At 40.6% G+C, this 20,421-nt stretch overlaps 2 protein-coding genes across 34 annotated transcripts in view; one reads left to right on the forward strand and one right to left on the reverse strand.

The window, feature by feature from the left end:
• Positions 1-20,421, reverse strand: part of BTRC (beta-transducin repeat containing E3 ubiquitin protein ligase) — a 204,153-nt gene that overhangs the window by 36,778 nt on the left and 146,954 nt on the right. For all 11 annotated transcript variants that reach the window (XM_020790755.3, XM_020790752.3, XM_020790754.3 and 8 more), the window contains one exon: positions 887-1,118. In XM_020790755.3, coding sequence (XP_020646414.1) covers positions 887-1,118 — 232 coding nt within the window. The remainder of the gene's footprint in view (positions 1-886; positions 1,119-20,421) is intronic.
• LOC144587889 (uncharacterized) overlaps positions 978-20,421 on the forward strand; it is a 54,634-nt gene continuing 35,190 nt past the window's right edge. For all 23 annotated transcript variants that reach the window (XR_013543092.1, XR_013543098.1, XR_013543106.1 and 20 more), the window contains exons 1-2: positions 978-13,279; positions 13,753-13,789. Coding sequence is in view for 2 of the 23 variants with exons in the window: in XM_078389448.1 (XP_078245574.1) it covers positions 13,184-13,279; positions 13,753-13,789 (133 nt within the window). In the remaining 21 variants the exon portion in view is untranslated. The remainder of the gene's footprint in view (positions 13,280-13,752; positions 13,790-20,421) is intronic.

The following is a 20,421-nucleotide window of genomic DNA, read 5'->3' on the forward strand; positions in this document are numbered from 1 at the left end:
CAATGTCTAACCTAGATCCCTTCAAACTGAGGAAGCAAACTGGCCATATGATGTGGTCCACAGCATCGAGAGAGAGACAATCAACACCAAGCCTAAGTAGTGACAGACAAATGTGTTTTGTTCATATTTTAAAGTGACATTACCAAATTAAGCACTTCTAGACTGCCACACAAATCCATATACTGTGATTCTTCAAAATGTGCCTATGATTTCTGCAATAGTTCTCCAATTCATACATGTACACATAAATACCCTTATTGGGGACTAGTGCACACAAAAATGTATATATTGGGAAAATAACATTCAGAATGTATTATATTCAGGAAGTCCAGATCAGGCAAAATCATGTACAAAAATTTATTTATTTGTACATGGATAGACTGTATTTACTATGCACAAATACTTACTAAAATTCACTAGTAAGCTGCAACTAGAGTAAGTTGAACTTACAGAACAGTTGACTCCTCAGATATCTACTGATTCAATATGCCTACACTAGTTGCAAGTTACTACTAGATTTCAACCAACTGGAAAATAAATTCTCAAGGTCCATAATGATATTTCTAGGCCCTGAAAATAGAAAACAGTAAAGTCAAAATTAACAGATTAGCTATCCCTATATCTAATTACCAGTAAATTTCTGATGTTGCATGGATATAAAACCCCACATGTAGTCTGCCAGTCAAAAAGAACCTGTTATTAGAGTAAACCTATTCTAGATGGGCAGTATATAAATCTAATAAATAAAAAACAAAACAAAATAAATAAATAAACTGTGAAACACATTTGTGGTCTTTTGCAATACAGCTTAATCCAGTTTACAGGATTTAAAATTCTGGAGGGAAATGGCCAAACACAGAAAGTGAAGACAGGCCCATGGAAATACCTGGTAGTGCTGTGATGAAGTCTCTCTGTAACATAGGTTTGAGGTACGAGTTGATGTGCCCATGCTGGTAGTGACACATCTGGGAAATGAGATGTTCTACAAATTCTACTTGGTCAGACTCTGACCATTGTTCAAAATACTTGATGCAGAGCTCCTTTTCCTTTTCATAGCTTGCAGACAGCTTCCTTTGCTTGGGGACAATCATGCTTGAAGTGCCATTGGCAAGTTTCGTCTAAACAAGAGAATAAGAAAATGAGGGAAAATATATATACTTAATAACAGAGATTTTATATCCCTAGAAGACAATATAGCACACATATACTCACATGGGTGATAGGAAAAGCAAATTTATCCAAGTCTTAATTATATATTACATTGACTACATTGCTGCCAGCTTCCTATTTTGCCATCATTACCTATGTTACCATCTAACTGTTTGCCTGCCTAACTTTGCTCTTAAAATATTTATCTTAGGATCGTAATGGATTGCTGCTAAAATTAATAGAAAATATTACAAGATTAAAAAGATAAGCTTCCCACTGACGCTATTCAGTATCATGCACAGCTAATCCAATGATTATGAACTTAAAGCCACCTAAACAGAAAAATTTGAGAGTTCTATTAAAAATGTGTTTATAGTTTTATAGTTTCAGATACTCAACAGAAGGAAGGCTGCAGAAGTAGTAGTTCAGGGACCCAGTTAAGTTATAAGCCTCTTCTCCTGTATGAGAAGGATGACCACTGTTAAATTCCTGATAAAATATTCAAACAGTTTTCAGTACATGGGTATCTTGCTGCTACAAGGACATTCACAGATCAGCAACTAAATGAATTATGGTCCAATGCTTTTCCGGGCAGGGAAGCTTGTATCCAACAACTAGAGGTTCAGGCATTCCACAACTATTAACAGACAATCATCATAATCCTCATTAGTAAAATGCTACAAAGAAACTATTACCAACATTCTGTTTTGTAGTTACGTCCACACAAGGGAAATGGTGTAGCTCCCAGAGGAAAATCCCTATTAGAGATTCCCGGCTTGGATTCCTGGTTGTACAAAAAGCTACCCAGCTGGAATGCAATGAGCACTCCAAGCAGGGAATTGTTAATCAGAGGTATCTTGCCACTGCAAGCTATACTATTCCCTTCTGCCAGTGTAGCTTTGCAACAGGATTTCGGTGACAGGTGAGAAAATAAATAATTCAATAGCCCAACCTTGGATTCAGTGGGACAAAGTGGAACTATCAACGGGACTTAGAATAACAGTCTCAGATGTTCTTATAGATGAACATAACGTCCAGAATCCTTGGGTACCCTGACAGCTAGAAGTCTCAGACATAGCTCATCTATGGACAATTTGTATTATTCTGCATTACTTGAAGTGAAACACAATGGGTTAAGAATGAAAACATGATATACATTTCTCATAAAATTGCAATGACTGAACTTGGGCCATCACACTTCGGACATATAATGAGAAGAGAAAACTCCCTGGAAGAGACATTAATGTCAAACAAACAAACAAACAAACAAACAAAAAAAACAAAACCTGAAGCCAGAGATTGAATATGAAATGGATTGACTTGGTAAAGGAAGCCATGATTCATACTTAGTCTACAAGAGCTGAGCAGAACTATTAATGATAATGCCTTTCAGAGGTAATTAATTCATGGGGTTGCCATATCAGAAGCAACCTGATGACACATTAGCAACATTTCTCATGCCCTACCAGAAGTTGCATACAATACAGGCAGCGTCTACACTATACACAAAATATACTGAAGATTGTTTCCTTATATAGTTTCAAGTAGTAATTGATTGTCAAAACAAAATGTTTAGGTGGCAAAACAAAAATCATAATAAACATAATAGACTTTCTCTGTGTCAAGGCCTCACCATCTTTATGGAAATACTGTAATAAAAAACGGTTACGTGATAAAGAAAAACTGGATTTCTCTATACTCAAATGTTGCTGGTGATAGCCTACTATTAAAGCAAGGAGGTTGGACTCACTAAACAATGGCCTACAGGGTTTCTGTGACTGTTTTCTTAGCACTTCAGTTGTTTGCAGTACAGGAAAACCAATGAAATGCTGGATTAAAGTTCAGATAGTTGATAAATGGTGTATTTTATAAGCCCGACCTCATTTCATTTCCCATTTCATTTGCTGCACAGCCAATCTTACAGGAGGCCATCTTCTTACAGCAGGCTGTCTTCAGTCAACATACCAGCAATCACTGCTGTCTAATAACACTATAAGAATCGTATGCTTTTAAAATGTGGACACAAGTGAATCAAATAAAAAAAAAATCTGCATAAGATGTAGTGTTACCGTTCAGCACACAGGAATGACCGCTCTTGTACGTCCACTCTGTATCATCATCCACCCTAGGAAGATAATCTCCAAACTCAGAGCAGATCACCTCTGATGTCTTTCCATGCTGCAGTGCTAAATGAGGGTCTGATACATAGGAGTTTACTACCATTGGTAGCTCTTTAACATGGATTCAGAGTAAGTATTTTATATATAAATGTAAAAAAGCAAAGTATCTCAGTGAGAATGACCGCTTAAACTATCGGAACTCAAAAGAATCCAGTGCATTTCAAGTGATATTTACTTTTCAATGAATATACAGTATAGGGCAAGATTTTATTTCATCAAAATAACAAGGGATGTTGGCAAGTCTTCAGGACTGACTTCCAAGTCTGAGTTTAAGTCTTTGGGACTGAATCTTGAGTCACTAGTCTCTCCCGGGGGAGGGGACATTGAGACAATGGGCCTGGAAGGGAAGTTGGGCTGGTGTATGCACGTCCATGCACAGAGACAGTGGGCTACCTTCTCTTTCTGGAGCTAGCTGCTGTCTCTCTGGCACATGTGCTGGGGGGGGGCAGCAGCCAGCTCTGGGAAAGGAAGCTGCCTGCTGTCTCTGTGCATGTGCTGGCGTTTCAGCTGGGCAGTAGATGCATGGGCAGAGGTAGGAGCTGACTCCTAGAAGGGAAGCCGGGCTTGCTGCTCTGAAGATGGTGATGGTAGGTGGTGACAGCAACAGGTAGGAAGGCCTATAGGGACTCAACATCATGCCTCGGACAAATTGTTCCAAGTCATGAGTTTCCCCAAAAACCCCTAAGCTGAGTCTGAGTCAAGTCACTGGCATGTCTTAAGTTGGACTTGACAGAGAGTCACGAGTCCCCATCCTTGAAAATAAAATACTGATTTGTTACCATGCATTTGGCTTTATGAGCTCTTTAGCTGCTAAACAAAAAACAACAAAAGACTGTAAGCCTATACCTAAAGAAGTCCCCTTTCAGCATAAGGAAAACGAGATATCCTTTTCCAGCTATAAACTGATTACCCTTTTTCCATCATTAGAGAGGTGGCAGTGATTACTCACTTCCACAGCATAACTAGATAGTGCAGACTGTCTGTCCATTTATGTTTGGTTTTTGATGCAGTTCAGGACATGAAGTTACCTTTCTAGCCCATGCTGACATTAACCAGAAGACAGTCAGCAGGACGGTGCCCCTGTTGATTTTCCTGGACATCATTGGATAGGGCTAACATTAGGAGTCAGAAACACTGAGCACATGCTGCAGCCTATCCAGCAACTGAAGGTCTGTTAACTCATGCTCCTTGATGTTACTGCCTGTACAACGCTCTCTAACAGCAAACATGTAAGCAAACAATGAGGAGTGTAAGGAAGTAGAATCACATCAGATATCTAGTCTCTCCCTCTGGACAGCGGTCAGAGCAAACTTCAGGGAGTGGACCTGATTTCCAGATCTTCTACCATTCTGGTTGCACTCCCTGGACATGTTCTAGCTTGTTGATGTCCTTAGAACTGGACACATACTCACAACAGGGCTTGATTAAAAATGAATAGCATGGTATTATTACTTCTCTTAACTTAGAAACTGTATTTTTGTTGAAGCTGCCTAGTACTGCATTAAGTGTTTTGCTTTTTTTGTCACCATATTATACCACTGATTCATGTTTACTCTGTGGTCTACTAACCATCCCGTATATATGAATCTGATTTTTTTCTGCTTAAACATAGAACTTTACATTTTATCCTGTTTATTTTGCTCTAGTTCTCAAATCTCTTAAACTCATCTTGAATCCAGATTCGATTTTCTGGAGTATTAGCTACCCTGTTTCCGTGAAAATAAGATAGGGTCTTATATTAATTTTTGCTTCAAAAACGCATGAGGTCTTATTTTCAGCGGATGTATTTTTTTCATGCATGGCAATCTACATTTATTCAAATACTGTCCTGTCATCTTCTTCTGGTTACTGTACAATGGTGAAGGCCAGCGTTTTGCTCAACTGGGGCTTATTTTTGGAGTAGGGCTTTTATTACGAGCATCCTGAAAAATCATACTAGGGCTTATTTTCAGGTTAGACCTTATTTTCAGGGAAACAGGGTACATCTCCCAGCTGGGTGTCATCTTTGTGAAAAGCCTTGCTACAATTATAATACACTATATTTAAAGTATTATCCAATCTACCAAGCTTCTGACTCTATCAAAAGAAGATGCATGATTAGCTCAACATGATTCGCTCTTAAGAAAGACACACTGGTTCTTAGGAATCACCATCTTTTTCTAAGAGCTCACAGGCCAACTATTTATCTGTTCTAAAACTGATAAAAAGCACGAATACTGATGTCAAGCCCGCTACTCAGTTGCTGCCCAGATGCACCTTTCTCTCCTTCTGAAAACAGCAACATTTGCCCACATTCAACCTTCAGGGATTTCTCTTGTATTCTCAGAATTCTCAAAGATGATGGACAGAAGTCATGAGATTACGTCTTCAAGTTCCTTTAATACTCTCTGACACACCATCTGTCTCTAGAGATGTGAATTTACTTAAAGAACCTGGAGTGTTCCTATATAGCTTCTTTAGCTACCTTATGCAGCAGCTCACACATCCCGCCCATGTCAACACAAGCGACTGAAAGTCACGCCAGAATTGGCAAATCAACTTCAGTGGTGGACGTTCCCACCACATCTACTGATAAGACGACCCTTTCGTCCCCTACAACTTACACGTCAAGTAACAACGGATGCCAGCCCCCTTGGCTGGGGAGCTCACTGCAAGGACCATCAAATTCATGGACTTTGGTCCCCTCAAGAAGCCTTTCTCCACATGAATCACCTGGAGCTGATAGCGGTCATAAAGGCACTCAGAGCATTCCTCCCCCTTGTGAGAGGCAGAGCAATACAAGTGGTCACAGACAACACCACGACCATGTTCTATGTGAACAAACAAGGGGGAACACGGTCGAAGTCCCTACTGTTTCTGGCTGTCCATCTATGGGAGTGGTGCTACCAACAACACATCTTCCCAGTAGCCATTCATATCTCCACGACAATCAGTTGGCAGATGAACTGAGCCGCCGCTCGTTCCAATCTCACGAGTGGGAGCTAGATCAGGAGGTGTTTCTCACTCTCTGCCACAGGTGGGGTCGACCAGTCATAGACATGTTCGTGACGCTGACCAACAGGAAATGCGAGAAATATGCCTCTCGAGCAGGAAGGGGCGAAGGGTCACTAGGGGATGCATTTATGATCCCGTGGAACAAGGGACTTCTCTATCTCTACCCACCGATACCTATTCTTCAAAGAGCCCTCGTCAGGTCTCTTTAGATGAAAGCGGAGGCAATCTTCGTTGCTCCTTGGTGGCCACGTCAACCGTGGTTCTCCATGCTTCTTCGGACAGCGGTAGACAAGATGACATTGCCACTTCTACCACATTTCATCACTCAGGACGAAGGGAACATCCTTCATCTGGACTTGGAATCACTCCACTTGACAGCGTGACGGATTTCCCATCATTGACAGAGGTCATTGACAAGGCAAGAAAACCAGCCAGTAAATTACTGTACAAATACAAGTGGCAAAGCCTTCTGAAGTTTGCTAAGGTGCGCAGGTTACAACCTTCGCCTGCGGCTTTATCTACCCTTCTCCTTTATCTTTGACACCTCTTTGATTTTGGACTATCCAAGTCTACCTTAAAAGTTTATACATCGGCCATTGTCGCCTTTCAGCCTCCTGGCTCTGAGTCATCCCGGTGGTTTTCACACCCAACTTTAAAAGCCTTTTATAAGGGTCTGTCCAATATAAGACCACCTTTGAAGAAACCAGTACCACAGTGGTCATTACAGACTGTGCTACACTGCCTCACTCGTCACCCCTTTGAGCCCATGGCCTCATGTGATCTCAGATTGCTCTCATTTAAGACTCTATTCCTGGTAGCCATCACTTCTGCTCATAGAGCCAGTGAACTGGCAGCACTTCGTGCGGATTCTCCGTACCTTAAGTTTTTCAAAGACAAGGTGGTTTTACATCCTGATATTTCCTTTCTCCCTAAGGTGGTTTCCGAGTTCCATGTTAACCAACCTTTAATATTACCAACGTTGTTTCCTGATGCAGTTACTGATGTTGAGCGCATGCTCCATTCTTTGGATGTTAGGAGAGCATTAGCTTCTTATGTTACTAGGACTAAGGACTTTAGGAAAATTCCGAAACTGTTCCTTTGCTTCTATGGTCAGCGTAAGGGTTCCGCTGCCTCATCTACTCTGTCCAGATGGCTGGTCTCCACAATTTCTCTGGCCTGCGAACTGCAGAACAAACCTATTCCCAAAGGTCTCAGAGCTCATTCTGCCAGAGCTGTTGCCACATTGACGGCCGTGCTGCGGGGAGTTGACATCCAGGAGATTTGCAGAGCAACAACCTAGTCCAATGTGTCTACTTTTGTTACACATTACAAGCTGGACCTAAGGGTCAAAAATGAGACCAATTTTGGGAGGGCTGTACTTACTTCACTTCTGCAGTGATGGCCTGCCATCCAGTAAGTGAGCTTGTTAGTCACTCACTGGTGTGGATTCATAGAGACCACGTTGAACAAGGGCAGGTTACTTACCTGTAAACATGGTTCTTCAAGTGGATCTCTATGAATACACACATCCCGCCCAGCCTCCCCACATGTCCATCACTGTTGAGTGGGTTCCAACCCTCTATATGCGGCGGGCATATGAAACTGAGCTGTTGGCGGGCGGAGCATGCAATGTACAGGGCAACCTAAAACTTTGTTACTTTTCTCTATAGCTCTAGGAGATTCCGAGAGGCCAGCGCAGGTGCTGTCTTAACCCACTGGTGTGGATTCATAGAGACCACGTTGAAGAACCTTACATTCTTAGCAGAACTGGACTTCCAAAGATACTGGAGAGCCACTGGCTCTCATGAGAACAAGCCTGGCAACTGAAATAATAATTAGGGGCTTTATTTCTGGCACATCCATTGATAGAGGTTAAATAAGCAGTGTTTTTATGGTTCTGTTTTGTATATAGCACTCTCTGCCAACCTTCTAAATGGAATATTATAGAAACCAGGAATATGACTTGTTTACTTCGGCTTTTGGTGCTTAGCTGATTTTGTAGTTCCATAATCTGTTTGTTTTACTTAGTACTTGTTTGGATTTGGGTTACAGGCCATTGATATTCTTTTTAAATGTATGTGATTTAAGATTTATCAGAATTGTTTAATTCTAGATTGCTTGGGATACGTCAGAGATCTTTTCACAACGGTAGTACAGAAGGCCTCTTCTGGCAGCCACCCATCCTACCTGCAATAATGCCCTTGTGAGTGAATGATTAATCATTTTGTAGCATAAGATCGTTATAAGGAGAGGATGCGGCTGTTTCCCTTCCCATAAGACTTTATAAAACAGCAATTTTCACATCTGTACTCTCAAAAGTGAGGAAGGGAAAGCCCTGCAATCCTGAGAAACAGAAATGTTTTTACTTTTTGAGACATTCATTTGTTAACATCTGCATTATCTATGTTAGTCTTCTTGATGTTTTGCCTTCTTAAATCTGGTGCCTTCTGGATGCATGCTGGCTTGAAGTTGTGGATATTGTAGTCCAACACCTCTGGAGGGCACTGGCTCGAGGAAGAATGATTTAGAAATTAAGGTAAATATCAGATACACTGAAAAAGCTCTAATTCTGAAGACTAAGGAATTCTTTGATCATTAATTCAATGTTTTAATGCATTTTTCTATAAATAAAAAATTTGTAAAAATAAAAAACTTCATGTCTCTTAAACACAAAACACAAAAGTATAAAATGATAGGAATTACCAGTTTGCTGAAACTCATCATTTAAAAAAATCAGTCAGTAGTATCCCATAAAAGAGAGACTTGTTTTAACCTGGCACTATACAATCTTTTGTGATATTGAGCCATTATTTATGTATATGGAACAGAGGTGGGCTGCCAGGTATCTTCTACATGTTTTCAATGATGGCTTCCATAATGCTTCACTACTGGCCATGCTGTCTGTTGCTTACAAAAGTGGCAATTCAATACACCTGGAGGGCACCAGGTTGTCTGTTGTAGTCTAAAGGTTTCAAAACTTAATCGTCACCACTCTCCCACAATCACGGCAACATCTGGCAGTTTGTCTTATTTTCTTTTTACCATTCCAGGATAAGATACCAAGAAAACAATAGAATAAGCCAAAACAGTCAGCTTGAGGTTGCCACTTGAAATCAAGAAAGTAAGGATTTCCTATGGATGAGAAACTGAGAGTTCTTGTTCATAACACCCTATGAGTGTATCTTGCGCTATACTCAACAACCCATACAGGTTTCTTCCAGTGTTTTCCACAGTTGTCCTCCTTTCCTCAGGTGTAATTTCATCAAATCAAATCCATCTTTTAAACACTAGCAATCACTACTGCTCGGTACTGAGGATGAAGGGAGAGTACAATTATTGTTATGACAGCAAGAAAGTGTGCATATGAATGGGACTGGCAGTGATTGGAAGAGAGGCCTGGAACTGGAAATGCCCCATTCAGTTACAGGCTGTTCAGTTTCTGGCTCTAGGCAAGTCATTTCAAACCTCTCTGACTCAGTTTATGTAAGGTGCTATATAATTTCTAGGCAGTATAACTTTTTATGACAACAAAAAATCATCTTTACCCCTATATATACAGACCTCAATGCCTGTCCTTTAATCTCTAATGAGGCTGTAAAGTACAAGATTTTCCACCTCTGAAACATTCACTTGACAAATATTCTAAGCATCTGTTATCGTTTACTGAAGAAAAAAGAAAAAGAAAAAAGAAAGCCCTTATTTTGTCTTGAGGCAGACAGCAGTAAAAGAACTGACTGGATTTCTGAGAAACCCATCAGTGACTAACTGTCTCCAACTGTTTTGATAACACCTTTCGATAAATACTGATAGGAGAAAGTAACTGCTGCAGCATTGTGTGTATACTAACACCTCCATCTAATATGAAGGAAAGAGAAAGGATAACTTGTCAGGTCTAAACTGTGCATGTCAATAAGAAACATGTGTTTCAACACCAGGTTAACTCATGTGTAAAGGAAGAAGGTGTTGGAAGAGGCAGAATGACCAAATGAGTTTGGTAGCCCATCTACCTGCATTATTCCCTCTCCCCACAGCTTCTCCCACCAAGGAGTGACAGCAGATAGAGTGGTGCAAAGTAGAAAGTGGCAATTTTAACTTCAGAAAGCCAGAGCAGGAAAGAGTCATGTTTCAGTAGATGTGGAGATAGCCGGAGACCTGTTCAGCCTCTTGCTTTTTTGTGCCTGTTGCCATTGGTCAGGGGGCACTTTTCCCAACTTCAGTTCATGTCCCAGTTCATGTCCCATGGAAGGGAGACTGGAAAGAAGAGAGCAAACTAACTACAACGACAGTAAGAATGGGGATTTAGCATTTAGTCTGTTAACCCATATGGACTTCCCCAAACTTCATAAATAAACGAAGCAGGCATCTTGCAGTATATAAGCTACTATAAGCCTCAGAAACAGCAGTTAAAGTTAATTATGTATTTGGAAATATTCAGAATTAATTGAATGGTGCCATATTCAAATAGTTCCAAATACATCTGAATCAGAATTTGATAATTCTGAATATCTGTAATAATAATTCCTACTATATGGAGTCCCAATTTCTCCTATAGATGCATTAGAAAGCAAAAGGCTAGGTTTCTGCTTGCTAGAGGAAGCAGTGAAAGTGAAACCTATTTGTTAGGTATCCGAGAGTGGTTTTGAGAGAAACAAAAATGGAAATATTCTGGCACCAAGGGTAGTGATGGTAGAGAACTCCTGACTGGGTTTGCCATGGCTTTCCCAAGGGGAAGGGCTGGGATGAGAGCAAAACCTGTAAATCAGTCATCCCCAGCCTTGGGCCTCCAGATGTTCTTGGACTCCCAGAAGCCTTCACCACCAGCTCTGCTGGCCAGGATTTCTGGGTGTTGAAGTCCAAGAACATCTGGAGGCCCAAGGTTGGGGACCACTGCTGTAAATAATGCCTGCCTGCACCAATGTTGTCTAGAAGCAGGCACAGACACCAGAAGATTTTTTTTCCTCATTGGTTCTTTCCAACTGAAAGATAGACATAGCAGCTTACGAGAAATCTCCTGAGCATTTGCTGAATGAAGAAGGTCCAGTTAGCTCTGAAGGGGCAAAGAGCAGTAAGAAACCACCAATATTCATAGCAACCCAAACAGCAATATCAGCAGCTGTGTTCTAGAGTCCAAGCCCCTCATCGTTGCAACAACAGGGCAAACTTTATGGGAAATTGACTTGGAAACATGGCAGAAGCCTGTCCTCCACATACACCACCCCAGAGGAAGGACACGGTCTAGAGGCAGAGTAGAGATGTACATGTAGGAGCCCTACAAGACAAAAGAGACTGATCCCTTATTTTATTGGGCTGAAAAGGAGTCTGAGGAGGTTTGGTCAAGGTAGCAGTGGAAGTGCTGTCTTGTCCACTGACTAGTGACCCTAGTGAGAGACTGTTCTCTCAGGCAGAGGACAATGTCACTCCACACCATTCATTCCTGGCACCTGGATCTGTAGAAAAATTTACTTTCCTTAAGTTCAACCTACCATTGCTGGGCTTTCCTGAAGTCCTCTTTAAGTAAAAGAAAATAGCATACACTACATGCGTACTACGTATGCCATGCTTCAGTCTGTTGCTCCCTCCTTTTGCCTCTTTCTTTCTTCCAACTGTTACTTCAAGATTGTGCCCACTCACACACCAGTGCTGTGCCCCATGCTATTGGCACAGTTTCAACCCACCACAGGCTATCTGCTGCTTCAATCTGTCTGCCAGTATTGCCTAGGGCATTTGCTCACACCCAGTGTGACCTGTCCTTTGCTTTCCCAATGCTGCTGGCATTTCCTGCTGGCATTTGCATTGTTCAGGGTTCAATCAGTATGCTCATTACACTCATTTCCTAACATCTAGGCACTAATGGTGGTTGGTGTGCACTTTTTTGTTTGTGTGTTTGTTTGGCATAATCACTGGGAAAGTGTCAAAGGACATCTGGAAATACTTTAAAAACATTTTGCCTGATTTTTTTAAAAGGGAAAAATAATGGTTATATAGTATTCATGTGGACTGTAACAGATTTCTGGATATCCAGAAATTCAAATTTTTTAAAATTTGGAATTCCGAATCTGAATGGCTGTAATTCCAAATTTGAATTCTGAATCCATTTTTTGTGCTAGTGCACATCCCTAGTTAGTGTACTGCAACTCCTAGCTATATCTATATCTTTATCTACGTGCACGCACGCACGCACATACATACACACAGAGTGTGTTGATTTGACTCCTTCAATGCCAACAGAGTTCCAGAATTTCAATATATACCCCCTTGAGGTCGGCTATATAAATGAATAACTTAGCCTAACTGCCGCCATCTTGCTTCTGCAATTTGCTTTGCTATATAAATGTGTAAACCTATCACATAAAGGGTTTCTGCTTAGCAGATAAGAATAGACAAAGGAGGGAGGCTGCCTGAATTCCTTTTGCCTGCAACTAGACACTGTAGTCTAATTGGGAATTTGTCCTTGGTTAGTGATAAGAGACCTGTGCTGAGAGATGAATTATTACCAAAAGCCCAGGCACCTGCAATCCCTCCTTTCCCCTTCTCCACACCCCCTTCTGCCTCCCTCTTTTCAAAACTTATAAAATGTATAATCTGTAACAAGTGTGTGGTGCTCTTCTCTGCATGTTTTGGCGGACTGAGTTGTGTCCATTATCTTTGCTTCTTTTCAGCTGAAAATAAACAAATATATATATATATATATATATATATATCGGATCTCCTTGTCCTTGGTTAATTGAACATATATCAGAGACATGTTAATGTGCCAGAAATTAGTTCTGGCACTCTTCAGCATGATCATAGATCATTTGACTGAATATCAAGGACTCCATGACCTGGCCATGGTGACACATTCCTAAATTACATCCTGGATGGATTACTGTAACACACTCTATGTGGGGCTGCCTACGGAAAATGTCCAAAACAGCGGGTCCAAAACAGAGAAGCCAGATTGCCTACTAGAGCAGGTAACAAAGATCACATAACCCTCCTGTTACAGCAGTTCCACTGACAGCCAATCCATTTTGGGGAGAATTCAAAGTATTACTTCTAACCTAGAAAACTGTAAATGGCTGGGGCCATATCTCCCTTTATGAGCCTGTCTGGGTGTTAAGAGATGCCTTTCTTTCAGTCCTAGTCTTTTACAGGTAGATGGGAGAGGGCCCTTTCTGTTGCTCCTCAGACTTTGGAACTCCCTCCTACAGGATGCTAGACTGGCCCCAAATTTGTTCTCCTTCTGCAAGCAAGCAAAGACCTTTCTCTTCAGGCAAGCTTTCCCTAAGTGACTGGCTGTCTGACTGCGGTTTTTTAATAACTGGTGTATCTTCCTTCTTTGAATGGCTTTTGGTGTTGCTTATGTTTTTTAGTACGGTATTTGTTTGATCCTTTTAGTATTTGTATACAACTGTTGTTAACTTTTAATGCTTTTAATTTCTTTTAGGGACATAAGCTGCCTTGGGTCCTTTTTAAGGAAAAAGGTAAGATAAAAATATTTTAAATAAGTAAATAATCCCCATAATCCAACAAAGGCAAGTTCTTTAGTTGTTTGTGTACCCCTTTCCTGTTTCAGTTTCAAACAAGCAGAACGATAAGCAGCACTTTGCAACAACTTCTTCCACCCACCTTTTAAAAATCTGAACTTTACAAAATGCAGTTTTTTATTACTGAAGTTTATCTCAACAGTGTCTTCCAGAGACAAATTCAGCAGTCTTGAACACAAGAACATTCTATTGATCTCATGAAGGACACAAGATATTTTTGCTGAGGTTTATTTTGAAAAAATTCTTTAGGTACAATAGTTAATGTGGAAGTCACATTATCTGTACAGTGAACTATTGGCTTAGAAAAGAAGTATGGAGCTAACCAGTCAGTAATTTAGAAAGGGACATTAATGTCTCAACACTGGCTATTCTTACCAATGTTATCACCGAGAAGATAATCAACTTCCCTAGCAGTAAATTCCACAATGACTTCCTATTTTAATATCATAAGCTATGATTAAATAGAACCAAATAATTGCCCTTGGCTTACTGCATACTGGTCAGAATCCAGAATAGTATGTAATTGTTTATTCTCCAAATGGCTCCTTTGCTACATAAGCAGTCCCTGTCCCACCCAATTTATAAGTTGCTTTTAAAAAAAGTCAGGTAGCCTTAAATTATCATTTGGTCAGCATGAAATATGTAGAGTGGTGCCTTGCTTAACGAGCGCCCCGTTTAATGACGAAACTACTTAGCGACGAAGAATTTGCGATCGAAAAAGCGATCGCATTGCGATGTTTTAAATAGGAAAAAATTGCTTTGCGATGATCGGTAAGCTGTTTCACTTACCGATTATTGCATAGCAATCTTTTTCCTACAGCTGATTGGCGGTTCCAAAATGGCCACCAGAAAAAACATGGCTGCCTGCTGTGTTTTGGGACGGATTCCTCGCATACCGGGCAGCAAAAATGGCCGCTGTATGGAGGATTTTCGCTTAAAGGTGAGTTTTTTGCCCACAGGAACGCATTGAAGCGGTTTCAATGCATTCCTATGGGCTTTTAGCAGCGATTTTTGCTGCACAGATTAACATCGCTAAGCGAGGTACCACTGCATCTTGTAGCTTTATGGATGTATTCAAGCAGCTGCATGAACTTAACAGAACTACCCAACTGTAACCATTAGCTCTACCAGCTGGCTATTAACCAGTACCTGGAGGGAAAGGTTAAGACCAAATGCTTCCTTGCTATCCCTACAGGATGTATAGGCAGTGTAAAAGGAATTATTGTAACACTAGTTATATATACACAGCTTGGAGAAATAAACCCACTACATACCAAGAAATAAACTGTGTGTGAGAGAAACTATCGTCAGCAAGCAAGCAAAAAACAAATAATTCCATTTTTAAAATGTTGGCAACCACAACATAAAAATAACAGAACACCACACTGTGGTCATGAAATCTATCTGCGAAGAGTACAAAACAGATAAAGGAAAGAATAATGCAATGTATGGCATATAATGATAAGCTCACAGTGAAAGCAATTAAAGGAGGGGGTAGTAGGTAGTTTTTTTTCACACCATGAAGTTTTCTGTAACTATTCACTGTCTGCTGACACTTCAGAGTTGACTAGAAATAAGTATTCAATTAATATTTGCGCATTTTCTTGTTCAATAAAAAAAAGGATCTTGACAGAATGAGACACTGTACTAAAAGAACTGTCTCTCACTGGGAGTTTTTTGTTCTTGCACAAGAGTGGAAAGTAATGAAAGTAACTTTTACTGATACATTCACTGAAATATTAGGTCAAAAAAGAGGGGAAACTATAGTGCCAGGATGTAGAAAATATCAACTCTTTATTCCAGTGTAAAATGCTTGACAGATTTTAGCCTGTCAGCTTTCTTCAAGGGCTATATAACATTAAAAAAATGCATTTATAACTTACTGGGAACAGCATAATGTAAATAAATTCATGTATCTATAATTCTACAGAACATCCATATTTTACTGTATTCTTATGCTAATTAATAATATTCTTATCTAAAGTACTGAATCAATATGTTAAAATTAGGATAGGTGGAGATGAAAAGAATATTTCATTAAATCTGTAGTCATAAATATTATCTATCCATACCATATTTATTTAATTGTAATTAGTTCTTACTGTTTATTTGGTCTGTGACAAGCTCCATTAAATCAAGTCAACTACAGAAGGAAATAAAAAGCCTGTATATACACATTTACAACCACATCTGTTATTTAAGGTCATGCTGTTATTGTTTTATCTGGTGATCTGCAATTGCTATGGATACTGTAGTCCTTGCAGTGTGTTCCCCATCCTTGAATCAAGGCATCTGTGGCCAAAACAATGGATGGGATGGAGGGGGCAAATGGAATCCCTCTGCAGATGTGGAAATTGGAAGTCCACCATCTCAGAGTGTGTCATATGTGTAAGAGGAGGTAGACACAAGCTGCTGGGTTCTCCTTTACCTGTATGAAGCCATGGAGGAAACATTATTGTAAGAAGTGCATGTGAAGCCGGGCTATTGGGGTGACTGTTGTTGTGGAGGCAAAAAGGCCCAGGAGCACCTGAACTTTCCTTCCCATGCATGCTTTGATAGAGATGAGAACTTGACTGTGTGCAATAATCATCCTTGCTCTCCTGAACCAAAGCGATACCATAGCTGTCGTTGAATCTAGTTGAACATCAATGAAGTCTATTACAGGTAATGGAATGAGATGAGATTTTGTGGTATTGATTTTGAGACCCAACTTGTTTGTAATGGAGACGCAGCTGCTGTGAGGCCTTCCTGAAGCAATGCATCAGAGACTGCAACGAGCACCCAGTCAACTATGTATGGGTACATTATGATGCCCCGGGAGTTCTGAGGTATGTTGCTATGGTAGCTATGCACTTTGTGAATACTCTTGGGGAAGTAGCAAGGTCAAGCAAAGGTTAGTATTGGGAAGTAGTTGATGCGGTTGTCAATCATGAATCTGAGAACTGACCTGTGAAAACAAGCATCCTATTAAGTTGATTGTCATGAAGTAATCTCCCCTATGGAAAAGCTGGATAATAAACTGTGTGGTAATCATGCAGAATAGTTTGGGGAGTATGGAAAAATTTACTTCTCCTAGATCCAAGATGGCTCTCAACTCATCATCTCATTTGAGAATGGTGAAGTAGCATGAAAGAAACCCTAAGTTGGCGTATTGAGGGGGAACTCCTTAGATAAGCCGAATGTTGATTTCTGCATGAAAGATGAGATGGCCAGGTGACAGCACATGCATCAGTTGGTGGTAAGGAGGTAAATTCTATGGCATAGCCACAGCAGATGATGATGATGATCCAATGGTGGGTAGTGATGGCTTGCCAGTGCTGGTAGAAATGGGAGAAGCAATTTTCAAAAGGTGTAGGGTAGTCAGATTCAGGGGGTGGAGTGGTTAGAAGGTTTTTTTCCTTTGGGAATGAGGGATCTTGTGAAGATCTGTGACGATCTGGAGGTAGATTGGCCAGGTGGTGAAAAGAAATGTAAACAGGTGATTTGTAGTTGGTGGAAAACTGAAAGGATCTGGAGTTGAAACGTTTTGAGTGAATATCCAGTCTTTTGGCTCTGGTTTGTAATTTTACAACTTATCATCCATTTTTTCATTAAACAGGTCTAATTTTATTGAATGGCAGCTCCTCTATAGTAAAGCAGGTATCAAGGGGAAGGCCAAATCTAAGCCAGGCATGTCTCCTGAGCACCTTGGAAGTGGTGAGAGGCTCAGGAGCACAGTTAGTTGAATGTCTTACTGTAGTGATTTGCTGACTGCTAGACAGTGAGGCTCTGCTTGGGAAATGAAGGCCTTGGTTTGATGAGTCGCAGGGAAATGATCTAAGAGTGGAATGTTCCCATACACTCAGTGTAATTAGTGATCTTAAGAGAAAGTGTTGCTGAAGAATAGAGTGTTCTCTGTGGAATAGCTCATTGGTGTGCGTTCAGAGAAACCACAAAAAAAATTGCTTTTTTTTTCTTCACAGTAAAACCAAGCAGTAAAAGGTATGCTATCCAAATTTGCTTGTTTGAGATGGATAAAAGGATTTGCCACTGAATGTATGATGATGGCCAAAATCCTATTCATGTTTGTGTACGTTTTGGATAACATCCCACAGCTAATTAATTGCCAAGGTGCCCTGGTGTTTCTGAATCACGTTTGCTCACAGGCCCAACAAGACAATGGGATGTATCCCAGCATTTCACCAACTAATCACAGCAAGCAATGCAAACATTGGGGGGATGTGGTGGGGCTGTGGGCTAAACCACAGAAGCCTTTGTGTGCTGCAGGGTCAGAAGACCAGCAGTTGTAAGATTGAATACACGCGATGGAGTGAGCTCCCGTCGCTTTGTCCCAGCTCCCTGCCAACCTAACAGTTCGAAAGCATGTAAATGCGAGTAGATAAATAGGTACCACCTCGGTGGGAAGGTAAACAGCGTTCTGTGTATAGCCGCGCTGGCCACGTGACAACGGAAACTGTCTTTGGACAAACGCTGGCTCTACGGCTTGGAAACGGGGATGAGCACCGCCCCCTAGAGTCGAACATGACTGAGTAAAATGTCAAGGGGAAGCTTTACCTTTATCCATGCAAACATTATGGAAACACCAATAGTGTTCTGGCTGATGTGCTACACTAATTAACATCACTGGTCCAATAAGCTCAGTATTCTTTACTCTGATAATGGCTGCCTAAAATCTAAGGCAGTGAGATCTTTCTCACCTTATGGTTTTAAATGCAGATGCCAAAGTCTGAGCATGAAACCTTCCACATGTAAAGCATGCATTCTGGAATTCAGTTAATCACCTGCCTCCCCACTGCACACCATCTGGTTGTCTTCCATTCCCCAATAAGCTCTGCAGCCATAGTATTTAACTAGGCAAGGTCAAACCTCTATAAACATACTTTTATTTTTTTACACATTGTAGCATCTACATGGTTGTGCAGAAATGGTAGAGGACCAAAAAGACAAGGGTCGGTGGTCTGGTGAGAGCCCCTTCTTGTTAGGCTCTTATAAAACACTAGTGTAGAACAGAAATCTGTATTAGTACGTATTATCATAATATTACTATGACCATTATCATCATCACTGCCACCAACACCACCATTAACTATCACTATCATCCTGAGGAAGCAAACAGCACTGAGTGCTAGTTTTGACAACCAAATAAGGCAACAGTAGTCTTCTATGCTCAATGTCAGCATCAGGGTCAAAAAGAACATTTCAGTCTTTCCCACCATTTCTTGTCTATCAAAGCTTTTATCCCTTGCTGGTAAACATGCTGATCTTTTCAGAGCCACCTTAACAGAATTTTTGGTTGGGTCCAAGTGAAGGGAATGGAGGGGGGATGGGAAAGACATAATGTTTAATTATAAGAAATGATTGAAATAGGCACAGACATACCCTGGGTGCCTCTGCACTGCAGCAAGCTCTAAACTTGTTATCGTTAATGGTTTAAATTTCACTGTGCTAATCATTTCAGGACACAAGGCTTTCTTGATAATCTAATGAATTATTCCAACATCCTTCAGGAAAAAAAAACGTTCCATGACAGCACTAATTACAAGACGTTTTCCCAGTGCTTATGTAAAATATGACAGAGCAGCAGCTTAGGGAATTGCAAAAAAACTGCTTCTAATTTCCACTGAGAAACTGACAAACACCTCTCTTGCATCTCTCCCAGCTCTCAAGTAAGATTTAACTTTCTCATTTAGTTAATTACCGAGTGAGGATCATCATTTTCCCGGATCGGAGCGGCACAGAGCCTTTATCGTGTTAACTTGTGAACTTGATCGATGGCTGCTGCTAAAACTTAATAACTTCACCCCCTGGCAAATTGTAAGATAAATATAATAGGAAAAACTCTGACAGTAAAAACCTGCCAGAAATGAGTGCTGTGTTTATGTTTCTTTGCAGGCAGAAAAAAAAAATCCACCAGCAAAACAAAAGCAAAACAAACAAAAAAAACACCAACCAATAGCTTATTATTGGGTGTGTGTTACTTATATTTAAAAGACTCCAGGCAGTTAACTTTCTGTGTACTGTTCAAACTTTGCTGGGAAGATGAAAGACACCGGGGACAATTACAAAAGTACAAGCAGTAGAAGAATACATAAGGGCAGAAATACTCTGTGGGTGAGGTGAGAGGAAGAGTAGCTACACATGGAAAGGGAGCTCACAGTCAAATCTGTCTGCTTATCACTGCTTTGCAGTTTGGGAATCAGTAACCAGCAGTCAAGTTGACTAACTGGCCATTCAAGCATAAGATATAGTTCACCTAATTGGGTGCATCGTGAACAACTGAGCAAGAAAAGGGGACTCAGTGGTACAAGATGTAAACATAAGCTATATTTTGGCCTTTGATGTGAGCAGGTTCCACATATCGGAGGCCAGAGCCTTTCACATTCATTCACAATGTTGTCAGTATCACGATAGCAGCCTGGATTCACATTAATGAGAAAATACAGGAACATAGGATGCTGCCTTACAGAGTCAGATTACTGCTCTGTCAGTCCCAGTATTGTCAACACTGACTGGCAGCAGCCTCTAGGGTTTTATGCAGAATTCTTCCTAGCCCATTCTGGAGATCTGTC

Source organism: Pogona vitticeps, chromosome 3 (assembly GCF_051106095.1).
Source record: "Pogona vitticeps strain Pit_001003342236 chromosome 3, PviZW2.1, whole genome shotgun sequence".
Lineage (NCBI taxonomy): Eukaryota > Metazoa > Chordata > Lepidosauria > Squamata > Agamidae > Pogona > Pogona vitticeps.